The sequence below is a fragment of the Echeneis naucrates genome, chromosome 23, assembly GCF_900963305.1.
Source record: "Echeneis naucrates chromosome 23, fEcheNa1.1, whole genome shotgun sequence".
Classification (NCBI taxonomy): Eukaryota; Metazoa; Chordata; class Actinopteri; order Carangiformes; family Echeneidae; genus Echeneis; species Echeneis naucrates.
In genome coordinates, this window is record NC_042533.1 from 9,571,844 (window position 1) to 9,584,690 (window position 12,847).

At 41.5% G+C, this 12,847-nt stretch overlaps 1 protein-coding gene across 1 annotated transcript; it reads right to left on the reverse strand.

The window, feature by feature from the left end:
* Nucleotides 1–9,569: 9,569 nt before the first annotated feature.
* Nucleotides 9,570–12,377, reverse strand: LOC115036747 (cyclin-dependent kinase inhibitor 1B-like). The gene is made up of 3 exons (XM_029495073.1): nt 11,817–12,377; nt 11,176–11,348; nt 9,570–10,812 (listed from the first exon to the last, which is right to left on the reverse strand). The coding sequence occupies exons 1-2, from the start codon at nt 12,238–12,240 to the stop codon at nt 11,197–11,199; spliced, it is 576 nt and encodes a 191-aa protein (XP_029350933.1). The 5' UTR covers nt 12,241–12,377; the 3' UTR covers nt 9,570–10,812; nt 11,176–11,196.
* Nucleotides 12,378–12,847: the final 470 nt, after the last annotated feature.

Below are 12,847 nucleotides of genomic sequence, written 5' to 3' on the forward strand. Positions count from 1 at the left end.
GTCCTTATGAAAGAATTGGCATTGCTGCTGGTTAAAACACTTTGGCAGCTGAAAGCACAAAAATAAGCATAAGGTCTTATAAATTGTAGGATAAGTCAACATACTGTAATGCAGAATGAATAGTTGATGGAGAATAAGGAAATCAGAAACAGTGGGAGTTTTACTCAAAATGAGTTTAAATTTATAGAACATTTTAACATGTTTGATATTCAAACCAAAAGCAGATCCTGCACCTTCTGATTTATAGTTGATATTATTCAAGAGAAATGAAAGAATTGGAAACTGTCATTAATACCTAAACTTTGATCTTTGTACGTTCCCCAAAATTGGCACAGAGTTAGATTTTCGTCCATCTGTCAGTTGTTTGTGTACAGCAGGCTGTCCTTTGTGCCAGTGCACTTGAAGCCAACCCAGCATGCTTTTGCTTACGTGTGACCCGAGAGCTTAATCACAGTTAATAATTGACCAATAAAGCCACATTACAGCTTATCTGAGACTATGCGCATCATCATCAATCATAAAAAGTGTGGCCATGCTTTCTGGATTAGGCCCAAGTTTTTGCAGGTGTGTCTTGTTGATTTCACTGTGGATTATTGTGTGTTTGTACATTTATCACGAACAGATGTCAAGAGGAGCGACAGGCTGCTGGTGCTGACCATGTTGATTTGTTTCTTTCTGACTGGTAGTATAATATCACGCAGTTCTTACCATGAACATCTTTTTCTTTTAGCTTCACTTTTCCCCTGGTTTGATGAGGTTACCTCCCTTTAAGCTGTGTCAAAAAATGTAAAATAAAGGAAATCTATTTCTTTATTTGTGAGAAAGGCGACTCAGGATGTGACATTTTACTTGTGGTTTAGCCAGACATGCCTCTCTCTCTTTCTCACTCTCTCTCTCATACACACACACACACGCACACGCACACACACCCACAAAAAACCATGGTTGCAGGTTTTGCATTTGTTTAATCTGATCAATGCCAAAAGTCACTGGATATCCTGTTTGCAAGTGTTGCTTGGTTCAAAATGTTATTTTCTCGTCTCTGCATAAAAGAGCTGCTTCAAGAAAGAGTGGGAAGTGGTAAGTGTGTGTGTGTGTGTGTGTACATGTCTATGTTTGTGTGTGAGTGTGAAAGTACATGCGCCTGGTAAATGTGTGGGTGACTGGTAACCTTGATACCACAAAAATTCAGACACCAAAAACAGAGCCTGTAGATGCCTGTCTTCTTTCTTTTCCTTTTTTTCTCACACCCTGAAAAACCAAATATCTTTCCTCTCACCATGCATATTCACAAATGGCACGCAACAAACCACAATAGGCTAATAACCTACATATATGGGTTGTCCAGGCTGTGCTATTATTAAATTCTGCAAGCTAAAGTCATGGTATGGCCAAAGTTTCCTTGAGGCAACTTCTACTCATCATATGATGCATAGTATGAAAACACAAGATTATGTGTGACCACATGTGACTTTTCGCAGTAATCCATCACTCACCAAGAAAACATCCTCCAATACCTGTTTTCAACTCGACAAATCAGTCAATAGGAGCAATGCTTATCTTCTCTTGCAGCGAAATGCTGATACAAATCAACAGCAGTATGGCGCTGAAGCTGCAGATGTGGAGTTTTAACATCTGGAATTCATCTCTCTGGGTAAACTGAGACAGAGAGGATAAATGTGGGCAGTTGAAGTGAATGGGATGCGCTTGCCTTTCGCTGAACTGGACTCCCAACTGTGGTTGTGGTTGCACTGGGCAGCTACCAGGCCTGAGTGTGGGTTGCATTTGTGCATGTGCAACCACTCCTCCAAGTTGATGCTGTAAGTGAAGGAGTATTCTTACTTCACTGTTTAAGGATGTAAAGAAACAAAAAAAACAAACAAACACAGGGCCAGGAAATGTAAGTATTGTTTAAGATTTAGATAAAGCCATGTCATGTTTACAATGTATTTTATCTGCTGCTGTAGGTAAGTGGTTAAATATAAGCTGCACCCTAAGGTGCAGCTAGAATAGAAATTTCAACTTCTCAGGTAGAAATCTTTTAATCCAACACCGTGCAAAATGTTTTTCTGTCATATCGTGAGAACAGAAGAGCAAATGCTTATCTGAAAACATCATGCTGCACCAAAAAAAAAAACAAAACTCAATCATAGTTTGTAACAAGCGTGCAAACTAATCTACAGATGTGCTCTTCTACTTCAACTGTGCTGTTTCTCCTTCCACCTACATGTAGAAGTCTGAACTGAATGTGGCAGGTTTATACCCCATGCGGGAAATGCAACAATCTGACACAATCTGAGAGGAGGCATGTTAAGGACAAATAAAAAATGTATAATGAATGAGAACCATTTATTGTGGGAGGTCAGAGGTCATTGTTCCCGTACGCGATTGGAATTGCCTAGTTCATGGAGAAATGTTTTTGCAGCCAGTATTTTTTTTTTTTTTTTAGCCATGTAGCAGTGTGTGGATGGCAATGTCACTCATGAGTTGGAGAAACAGAAATATCTCAGAAACTACTGTGATGAAGTTCCCAAGAAAGAAAAAAAAAAAAACAACTCAGTTTTATCCGGGTCCAGCTGTTGCTGAGAGTGCGTGGCCTTCTAGCACTGAGGTTTTGGTAGATTTGTCACTCAGCCTCAGGTCATGCATTTTTACACCAACACACACACACACGTTGATGCCAGTTGGAAAGCAAGTTGGTTTACCCAGGAGGGGGTAAATTTCTCTGGAGTAAGCAATGAACTTGCCAGTAGATTCAGCACATTACGCAATCTTTGCCTACAATATCCTTTCTATTATGCTTGTGCTTGACATAAGAAAAGAGGGAAGACCACGGAAAGAGGAAACACCTGGGCTATATGCTAATGTCTCTTGAATCAAGCCTGAGTGAGCCAAAGCATCTCTCTCTGCCTCTTCTCTGCTCGTCCACACCTTCACACGCGCAGTAGTTTTGAAATGCAGCACAGTGGCTGCTATCACACACTATCACCACCTCAGCAGAGGCCGCATGTTAAACAGCCCTGACTATTCCAAATAGTCCCCTACACATTAAGACCACCAGGATGGATGACCTGTGATTATGATATCTGTGCTGGTGCAAGCTTTATGCCATCAACAATACGTTCCAGTGGAAGGGGTAAATATTAGGCCTCAGCTGTGGATATGGTCTGGGAAGTCCAGAAAAGGAGTATGAATATGTATGTAATCAGAGAAAGTTCTTCAGGGGGGTTAAACTCAGGGTAAAAATATCATGTGTTTACAGAAAAAGACCTTTGACAAATGAATAATATTACGAATTCATTACTTCATTACTAAAGAATACTTTGATCATAGCACTCAACCCAAACTGCCTAGTGTAAAAAAGAAGCTCTTTGTAAATCTCATGATGGCATGATTTTTTCGTTTTCACAGATGGCATATTTCGATGAGGATGTAGAGTGAAAATGTGTGCCTATTCTCCTCAGAAGCGTTACTACATACACTATTGAAACCAAAGAATATATGTTGTATTGGAGGTGACTTAAAACTTAGACTGAGACCATAAACTCATCAGGAAAACATTTACCAAGCTAATAAAGCAAGCAAGAAGTGGGACCATTTCAATACAACCCAAATTTAATTACCAACCAATGGAGTTGCTCCCTGATTGTAATTAGATAGAATATAATTTCATTTAATTGTCCACAGTTGGGGAAATTTGTCTTCTGCTTCACGTGGTTTATTTAAAAAAACAAAACAAAACATGCATCTCAAATCACAGATGGGTTTCAGGCTCTTCAGCTCCAGCTTCACTTTCAGATGCAGAGTCAATGTCCACTTTCATACCCAGATGGTGCTTCTCCAAAATAAGTGGTAGAGCTACAAGCAAAACAAGGAGTTTTGGTGGACAGCTCATGTCGAGTCAAGCAAAAACTGTCATAAGTTACCTGCTGCCTCCATGCAGGGATTTAACCTTTAACACCCCCCCCCCACCCCCAGTGGGTTGCGACAAACTCACCCAATCACACGTATTTGAGGTCGTTTGCCCTCACCCTGAACCTGAGAATGCTGATACTTCCTGCAGCCACACGTCTGTCCTCAGGTCAAACATTACTCACTGCCAGAAAACCCCCGCTCAGGGGTCAACCGTTCACGTATCATCCTCGGTCGGTTCTCATTTCAACTTTGTTTGCTTTCTCGCAGGTTATAAACGCTTTGAGGTGATACAGCTACAGATTGATCTTGGCCGCTTAGAACAATCTGCAACATCAATACACAACTATCAGAGTGAAATATTTATTGATCCACCCAGGTCTGACTAAAGTCAACAAATACACAGCAAGTACAGAGGTAAGTGAATCACACGGCACAAAATCGGATTTTACAAACAACAGGGAGAAATGTTGTGCCTGGCTGAGGCTCATGTGCCCTCCCCAGCTCCCTTAACTGTGATGTGCATGTGGAAAAGATATCGCCTCAGGTTATTTGCTAGAGCACGAGTCACCTCAACAGTTGATCAATGCCTTGTTTCAGACGGGTTGTTTCTCCATCTCCTCTCAGGGAAAGTCATCCAACCCTTCGGGACAGAAGAAAGACATGTGACTCACAAAGAGAGAATTTCCAATCAGCCTTTATGTCACAAAAAGTGTATCCATTATATCAAAACGTGGATTTAATTTATAATTTATATGTATTAAGTTACAGTCAATCCAAACCGAGACTTTCCCACTGCTGATGCTTCACTTTTACTAAATTCCACTGGCAATACATAGGTGGCTTTTATTTTATTTTGAAGTGCTCCCAGGAACTGTAGTGACTGCTGATTTTTATTTTCTAAAATCAACGAGTGTGGCTGGATGAACTGTGAATAACCTGAATAGATAAAGTGAGGAAATAGTCATTTCTCTGTTACACCCCCCGTTACTTTTGGTAGCTGAATGAACCAACATGAAATATGCAGGAGTTCAACTTGGTTAATATTGAATTTAATACTAAACCCTGCTTGTTTGCACAGAAAACTCAAAGTGCTCAGTGTTTTTGAAATGTTTTTTTTCCCTCTTTCCTCTATTGAAGGGCACTTGAATGCATTAGCAGAGAACACAGCAGGCCTGCACTGTCTTGGTGACCCCTGCTGCAAGGCAAACTAAACACTCCAGCACTGTAGCAGCAGACCAGCCAGCATCTGAGGTCACACAGCCAGGCTGAATGAGTCACACAGCCCAGAGCAAAACCAAAATGTGTAAAAACTTCACATTGGCAGATTAGTTTGTTTACATCCTGCACTGGATGTGATTTGGCCGGGCTGCAGCAAGACACAGCCAAAGAGTCTGTCCTCGCTTTTCTCTCCTTAACCCTCTCCTTCTCGATTGCTGCTGTCCATTTTCTTTCTTTCCTTCCTTCCTTCCTTTCTTTCTTTCTTTCTTCCCTCAGAAGTGTCTCCCTCTTCATTTCTCCCACTCTCACCACTGCCAAGAGCACATGACCATGAGGTAGAGTGAAGCGGAAAAATAAAGCAGCCCTGCCCTTGTAAAAAATTAAAGATTTAAAAAAAAAAAAAAAATCAGACAAATTAATAACAACACGAAACAGATGGGGAAGTTGTATTTCCAGAATAAAACAAGACAAAAAAAAGAAAAAAAAATCTCTTATTTTTCTCCCGAGTGTTTGCCAAGTCATGAGCTCATACTTTGTAGGCCCTCTGCTGAATGTCTATTCATAGTGTCAGCTCCAAGATGTCAGACTTTTATGACCCATTTCTCCTCGAGTTATCTGCAGCAACAATTAGGGGCCTGCTAATTTAACGCAGGGAATATGGAAGTGCTTTCCTGCTTTGGAAGGAAACTCAGGACATTTCTAAAGGAGCTGGTGCACACAGGGACAAGTCAAACACTTCGTACGCCTAGAAACAAGTATTACAGACTGGCGAGAGCCAGTCCAAGCTCAAGGCTTTGTGTGCCTGTGCATCTGTGTATCTTTTTATCACCAAGATACAGTCGAGCGATGAGCAAGGTCACACTGGGGTAACACAAACAAACATACGCAGCTAAGCTCACACTCAGTATGGGTGGTGGTTTTGTGGTCGTGCCAGGCCCTGCTCTCTGTAATCCATTGAAATGGCGATGTCATATCTACATCACCCATTAATCCTCTACCTGCACCACCTTGAGGTCAAAGGTTTAGCTGACCAACCTATCGGAGGTGTTAAACCCTTTATGAGGCAATCTTATTTTCAAAAGCAAAAAAAAAAAAAAGACCTTTAGGCCTTCTAGAATGTCAAACGTGACCATCATGCATCATGGCAGCCTGCTTAGCAGCAACAATGCACATCATGACCCTTTTTCGAGAGTCGACACTTCCACACAAGTGTTTTGAGTTGTAGCAAGTTTGACCTCTGCTCGTGTTGGGGCTGAACTGATGAGTGAAAACACCTGTGAGAAGGAACAATGGCAGTGCAATAGATATTTTGGATCTTAGATGAACTAGTGAGTGTGAAATCCAAGTCGTGGTTGTTTTTCTTCCTGCTGTTAATAGACAGCATGCCTTCATCTCCTCTGCCATGCTTTCTACAGACCATCAACCTTTAAGAAATGTCTGCTGTGGTCTGATTCTGTTGACTGCCATTCTGCTCTGAATCAGGTTGAACCAGCAGGTTGTTTGCTTTACATGCACACAATGTTTAATTGCAACCTCTTGAAGGTTCTGGGCTCCAGCGAAGTCAAATCCTTATCTCAGAAGCTGGACCTTACTGTAATGTTGCATTTTTCTGTGGTGAGGGACTCAGAAGAATAAATATTCACAAACAAAAGAACATCTTAATGTCAGAGATATTGCTCTTTATTGTTTCTTATAGCAGAGATCATTCTAAGCATTTAGCTGATTTAATTTTTTTTGAAACACCATCTGCCTCGTATATGTTATTTTAATTTATGCTGAGGTTGGAAACCTGAGTAAATCAAGAGGAAATTGGTATTTTGCTGACTGGAACTCCCTGTCGCTTCTAACAAACATCAACTACATGGCATCAGTCAGTTCAAAGTAAAAAAAGAAGAAATCTCTCCTCAAGTCAAAGATTTGATTTAACCAGGGTAGAGAATTTCATTATTTGTCCATTTAATGGCGTCTAACTGCCATATCCTATGTATGATTCCTGACTGATGCAGCAGAATGGAAATGTAATTGGAGGATCTCCATTTACCTTTTGGTATTTGTTTGGTTTCAATCGTCAGTGTTTGTACTGTAGTTATTTAAATTGTTGCCTAAATTAGTTTTTGGTAGAGGCACAATTAAATCAAATCAAAGGCAAAAAAAAAAACCAAAACAAAACGTAGTTTATGATACTGGACACAAAGTTGGATAGAGCGATTCATAGTTTTCAGTCACGTGACTTGCGCTGACCCCCCTGGAGGTCAAACAACCGGGTCCAAGATGGCGGCTAACCACCGGACAGCAATTTAAACCTTTGCGACCCATACACGGCCGTTAAAAACAGCGAAGGGCGATGTTTTCATTTATCTTGTGGGCAATCGCTCCTCTCACACTGCCGCCAGTTATTAGGATTTTTCTATCTGGATGGGTCAGAAATGCTGCCGGCCTGGAGGTGAAGGACAAGAAAGTCTTCAATGTCAAAGCAAAGGTGAGTGCTAGCGTTAGCTAACGTTGCCATGGACCATTCACTTTTTCAGTCGGCATTCTGGGGCAGTAGTGACAATGCGTGGATATTTTGGTCAGGTTATAACAAATCTAATCAAAACTCTCTCCATCCCTAATGTCAGGGTGTCGGGGGAACCATTCCTACAGTTTAACTGAACCGCAGTTGACAGCTTGGGTCGCTGTATGGCAGGTTTGGGGGAAGTGTGTACGCTTTGCTAACATCTCAGACGAGATTCTGTGAAAGTGCAGCCAATTCTTTGTACAGCAACTATCCGGCGTTTTTGGTAAAGGTTGAGCCAAAACTAGTTTTTTATTATTTATTATTTATTTTATTTTTATATACATATATATATTTCAATAAAAGGGCAGAGGAAATAGCGTCTTTTGCCCTCCAGGGGGCGTTCCCACAGTGGCGTGACGTCACGTGAAAACTTTGAATTACTTTTAAATGTATCACTTCAAACACAGATTCTGTATAATTGACAAGATGAAGTTTGACCAGCACAGATGTTTAAGTGCAGCGTGCTCACTCTGCCTCAGCATGTCGATCCATATGAGAAATTATATATGGGACTACTGTCTGTGTCTGCAGTGGTATTCAATCACATGACTGAACTGACTTGAGACTTGTTTGACCAACACAGTACAGTCTGGTCTGGATCAACATGGGTTTGCAAGGGTTCTTCCCTGCTCTATATACCCCATCAGTTTTGGTGTAAACTAGTTCAGAACTTTTTTTTGTTAGTTTTGAAAGTAAAAAGTAAGTAAATTGAAAGTAAGGAACTAAACTACTTTGTGTTTTTAACAATATCTGTTGAAACCCCAAACCCAGAAACAGACACACAAACTCCCTCAAGCTGAAGTGAACTTGGATATCGAGGAAGCGTCATGTTGATGTTGATGACATAATACATGCCAGGTCAAAATTAAGAAATATATTTTGCAGAGAAGGAAAACACCTATGTGCTAAAGGATGTTACAGTCACCGACAAAAAGTTGAAGAAAGGCCAGGAGCTCACTAGTAATTACTGCAAACCTTCACAGCCAGTATGAGATATTATAGGAATAGCTGTCTCTCTCTCGCTCTGCATTTGACTCCTACAAGCTGGTATCAACAGGAAAGAGTCAGCCAATGAAACTAATTGGGTGGTGTGTGTTTTATGAAAAGAACAGCCTGTACTGTCCTGGGCTCCCTCCCATAGCGCTCTGACTGGCTGGCTGGTAAGTGGTCTGCTTTTCTTCTCTCTGCTGTGATTGGAGCCAAGGAAAGCCAGTCACTCAAAACTTTTTTTCCCTCTCTCTCTCTCTTTTCCTCAGGACATACCCATGTTGTTTTCAACTTCGGAGTTGGAGACAGAGCTGGGCTGAGACGATCCAGCACAGTCACAGCCTGCACTCTGGTGCTGCATCTGCACTCCAAAATTTACACGGTGTGCTGGATTTTAGTCCCACAGCACATGTAGAATTTTATTTGTCTAAATATTGTCATGCATTAGGAACTCCATGGTGGATTTGTGGATTTGTGGATTATCGGGAAATTACAGAAATGCTGTGGTTGTCAAATTCCTAAAATAAAATCACAGAAAATTACAACTGAAAGTATAGATATAAGGACAGTAAAGCTTCATTACTACGTTAGGGTGATTTTTTTTTTTTTTTTTATGTTAACACTCTAGATCATTGAGGTTATAGCTACTGATCCTATCACTACTGTGTCATTCACTGAACAGAGGAAACCAAAACTATTTAATGACGTGGTTGTAATTCTGTCAGGTCTTTGTGTAAGACTGTAATCGCTATGACCAGCCTGCCAGTTAATATGGGCAGATCACTTTAAGTGTGTATATGTGTGTTGAGGGTGAAGTGATTCTATGCTGTGCAATCATAATAGTGAACAAGTGCATTTGACACTAGCAGGTCTTTTTAATAAATCTCAATAGAAGACAAAATACAAAACACACAAGGTGTAAAACTGATTATTAGGCTCAGTTTTGCAACAGTTTATTTATTGTAAAAACAATAATGAAAATATATTTACAAAAATGCACAGAAAGAAAATGCTTTGGGAAGCTATACATACACCCACAACAAAAGCTCAACATAAATAAGTTAGTATAGGTTTTCAGTGTTTTTCAAAAAAAAAAAGAAAAAAAAAAAAAGGCACACAGGTATACTTCAAGGTTTGATTGTTAAGGCAGTGTCACTTTGTTTTCTGCCTTCACAAAATGAGAAATTAAAAATAGTGCAATTACATGTTCCACATGTATTCCACACCACAAGGACAAATCTTTGATTTTCACATATTTGCATAACAAGAAGCCCTGTGATTTTAATATTTTATCTATGTTGACATGGACTACAGAATTTATAACAGGGGTTGGGGTGCAACCCTTAAGTCATTAAAAAATAAATGCACCCAATTTAAGAATAAAAGCAAATTCTTAGGATTATCAGCAAATACTGTTAAAATTTGGTTGGATATTGCTCAGCAGTTTAGCCACCCTCCCACCCCACCCTAGTAGCCTAGGAAAAAAAAGGCACAAACTTTGGAGGGAAAAAAAAAAAACAAAAAAACAAAACCTTAGAAATAGGGGGAATAAAGAGATTATTTGCATGTAAACTTGATCTATCATGGCTGTTCCCAGTTAGATGGACCCTCAACTTACAGTGTGGCCATCTGGGCCTTCAAACACAAAATCTATAACACTGGGACAAATAAAGCCATAGAAAAGGTGAAGCCATTTTGCTTCCACATTACCCTGACTTTTGAAATCTGCATTCATCTTACATCAATAACCTGAATAATGATACAACATGATCATTTTAACAAAATAACGTTTCTCTGTTGGAAATTGCACTGCAACTTCCTGAGTCAAAACACACACGTATTCAAATACATATACCAAAAAGGTATGAAAAGCATATCATGCCTTTATGTGCTACATCTGAAACATAGGTAGTAGATAAAAAAGATGAGCAAAAATCCATTTGCACACTGCTACATTGTCTGCTGCTTCTGAGGCAATTTAAAAAATGAGTGCCAAAAATGGATAGTGTACATATTCAGTGCTTGTGCAGCCTCTCCTCCCCTTCTTTAGGGAAAGGCTGTTATTCTTTTCCTCCTTCTTCTGTCAGATGATGAGAAAAGGCTACAGTATTCCACCAGCAACAGGTCTCCCAGCTCTGTGGGACATAAAGAGGAAACGGGCTGTTGAATGGTGCAATTGAAAAAGCAGTTGCTCATATTTGATATCCCCTCTGCGCACGCGCACACACGCATGCGCTTGTGGAGGACTACAAAAACCACACAAAACCACATAATGTATGTTTGAAGGGTTGGGCCTGTGTTAAAGCTGCTTGCAGGAAAGAGCTGTTTACAACTGTTTTGTGTTGATGTTGGTGCAAAACAAGTAAACAAACCCTCTCTGGCATCTGGAAATAAAAAGGCCACAGAGTGAGTGCGTGTGTGTGTGTGTGTGTGTGAGTGCAGTGTGTTGTGATCCGGTCACATCCCTCCAAATCAGTGCAGCACTCAGATAATCTGACCTGGCTCTGCTTTTTCCTTTTCTATTGGACCTCCGCGCTGCGCTCGGGTCTGCCGCCTCCGTCCTCCTGAACGGCTTTGACCGCCTGGCTTCCCGTACCCTTCGACTGATCATCATCGTCATCCTCTTCGTCGGAACGCGACCTTTTGCGCTGCAGCTCGGCGGAGCAGGGACCTGGAGGGTAAAATGTAGAGATAAGATATCGATTAATTAAAAAAAAAAAAAAAAACATGATGCGGAAAAGTTTTCCGGGTGCCGTCGTGCGGCGCTGCACGTCCCCTTTAAAAAAAGCACCTGACAGCCGCCGCTGCCAGCTCCGGGAAGAAAGTCACTTCCTTCCCGAAGCGCCCGCCACCGAGGAGGAAATGTGAGCAGGCGACAGCGTAACACAATAATTTGATCTGCGGAGTGCAGCGCAGAAATGTCTACTTTAGATAAGTCAGACATCCGAAGTCATATTTCCAATTCTCGCCCCCCCTCCTCCTCCTCCTCTCCCTCTCCGTGGACGATCTCACCGCCCGGAGCCAGCTCTGCAGCACCGGACACAACTTAGCTGTCGCTCTGCATTGCGGCACAGACAGGGAAAAAAAATCTAAATCAAAGTTATATTAAAAAAAACTTTAGTCAGAAGAGATCAATCACCTGAAGGTCCGAGGCGTCTTTTTCTTGAACTTTGTCTCTCCTGGCCCGACCGCCGTCCACTCGCCTCCTCGGCTGCATCCTGCTGAGGTGTCCTGTCGGCCAGGTCGCCGTCTCTCTGGGGCGGCTGGTTGACGTGCGGCGGTCTGCGGTAAAACTCCGGAGCGTCTCTGTCCTCCTGCCACTCGTAATTAAGCGGACTCAGCGGTCTGTCGCTTACCGGGTCGAAATTGTACCTCTCCCTTAAAACCTGCACATCTTCCCGCACTACAGCATCCAAATTCCTCTGTATCTCCGCTGGATCGGGTCTGCCAAAAAGATTTCTGCGGACCGGAGGTCTGAGGTTGTCCTGCTGCCGCGCATCCACCCCCCTCTCCAATGTCGGGCTCGCATTAGAAAGGCGAACATCTGACATTTTGTTGCACATATGACAAAGGTAAAGAAACGCAAAAACAACAACACGAGTGTTTCAAAACTGCAGTTTCCAAGTAGTATTCCTTTTAAATGCACAGTCACACAAATGATGCATGCGTACTCCGCGCGTATCTTCCCCCCCCCAAAAAAAAAAAAAAAAAAAAAAAAAGAAGGGAAAGACGCGTACGCGTAAAAACGGAATAAAGCGTCTCCACAGGCGCAGAGGGTTTTAAGAGAGCCACTCCTGTCAAGTCCGTAGTAAGACTGATAAAAACAACAAGTCAAGTCATGACAGCCAACATGGCGTTGGGGAAGCTATGAGTGAAGAAGAAAAGTTGACATCAAGGACTATTTAAACAGAGAAGGCAATTCATTGGTCTGCTCACAAGCACCGCCCATTGCTCTCTTAAAGTCGAACAGGGGCAACAACAACACAGGGCTGGATCGGATTAACTCTGTGCATGAATATAGCCTAATTATTCTGTTTGATTAGTTAATTACACAAGAAAGAGCAAATGGGAGGCAGGTTGCCGTTTTAAAGGCGTAAATGATCATGTTTTATCCCTCCATTAACACCTCATTTTCTAAGGCCAAACATGAAGCTTAAAGGTCAAAGATTC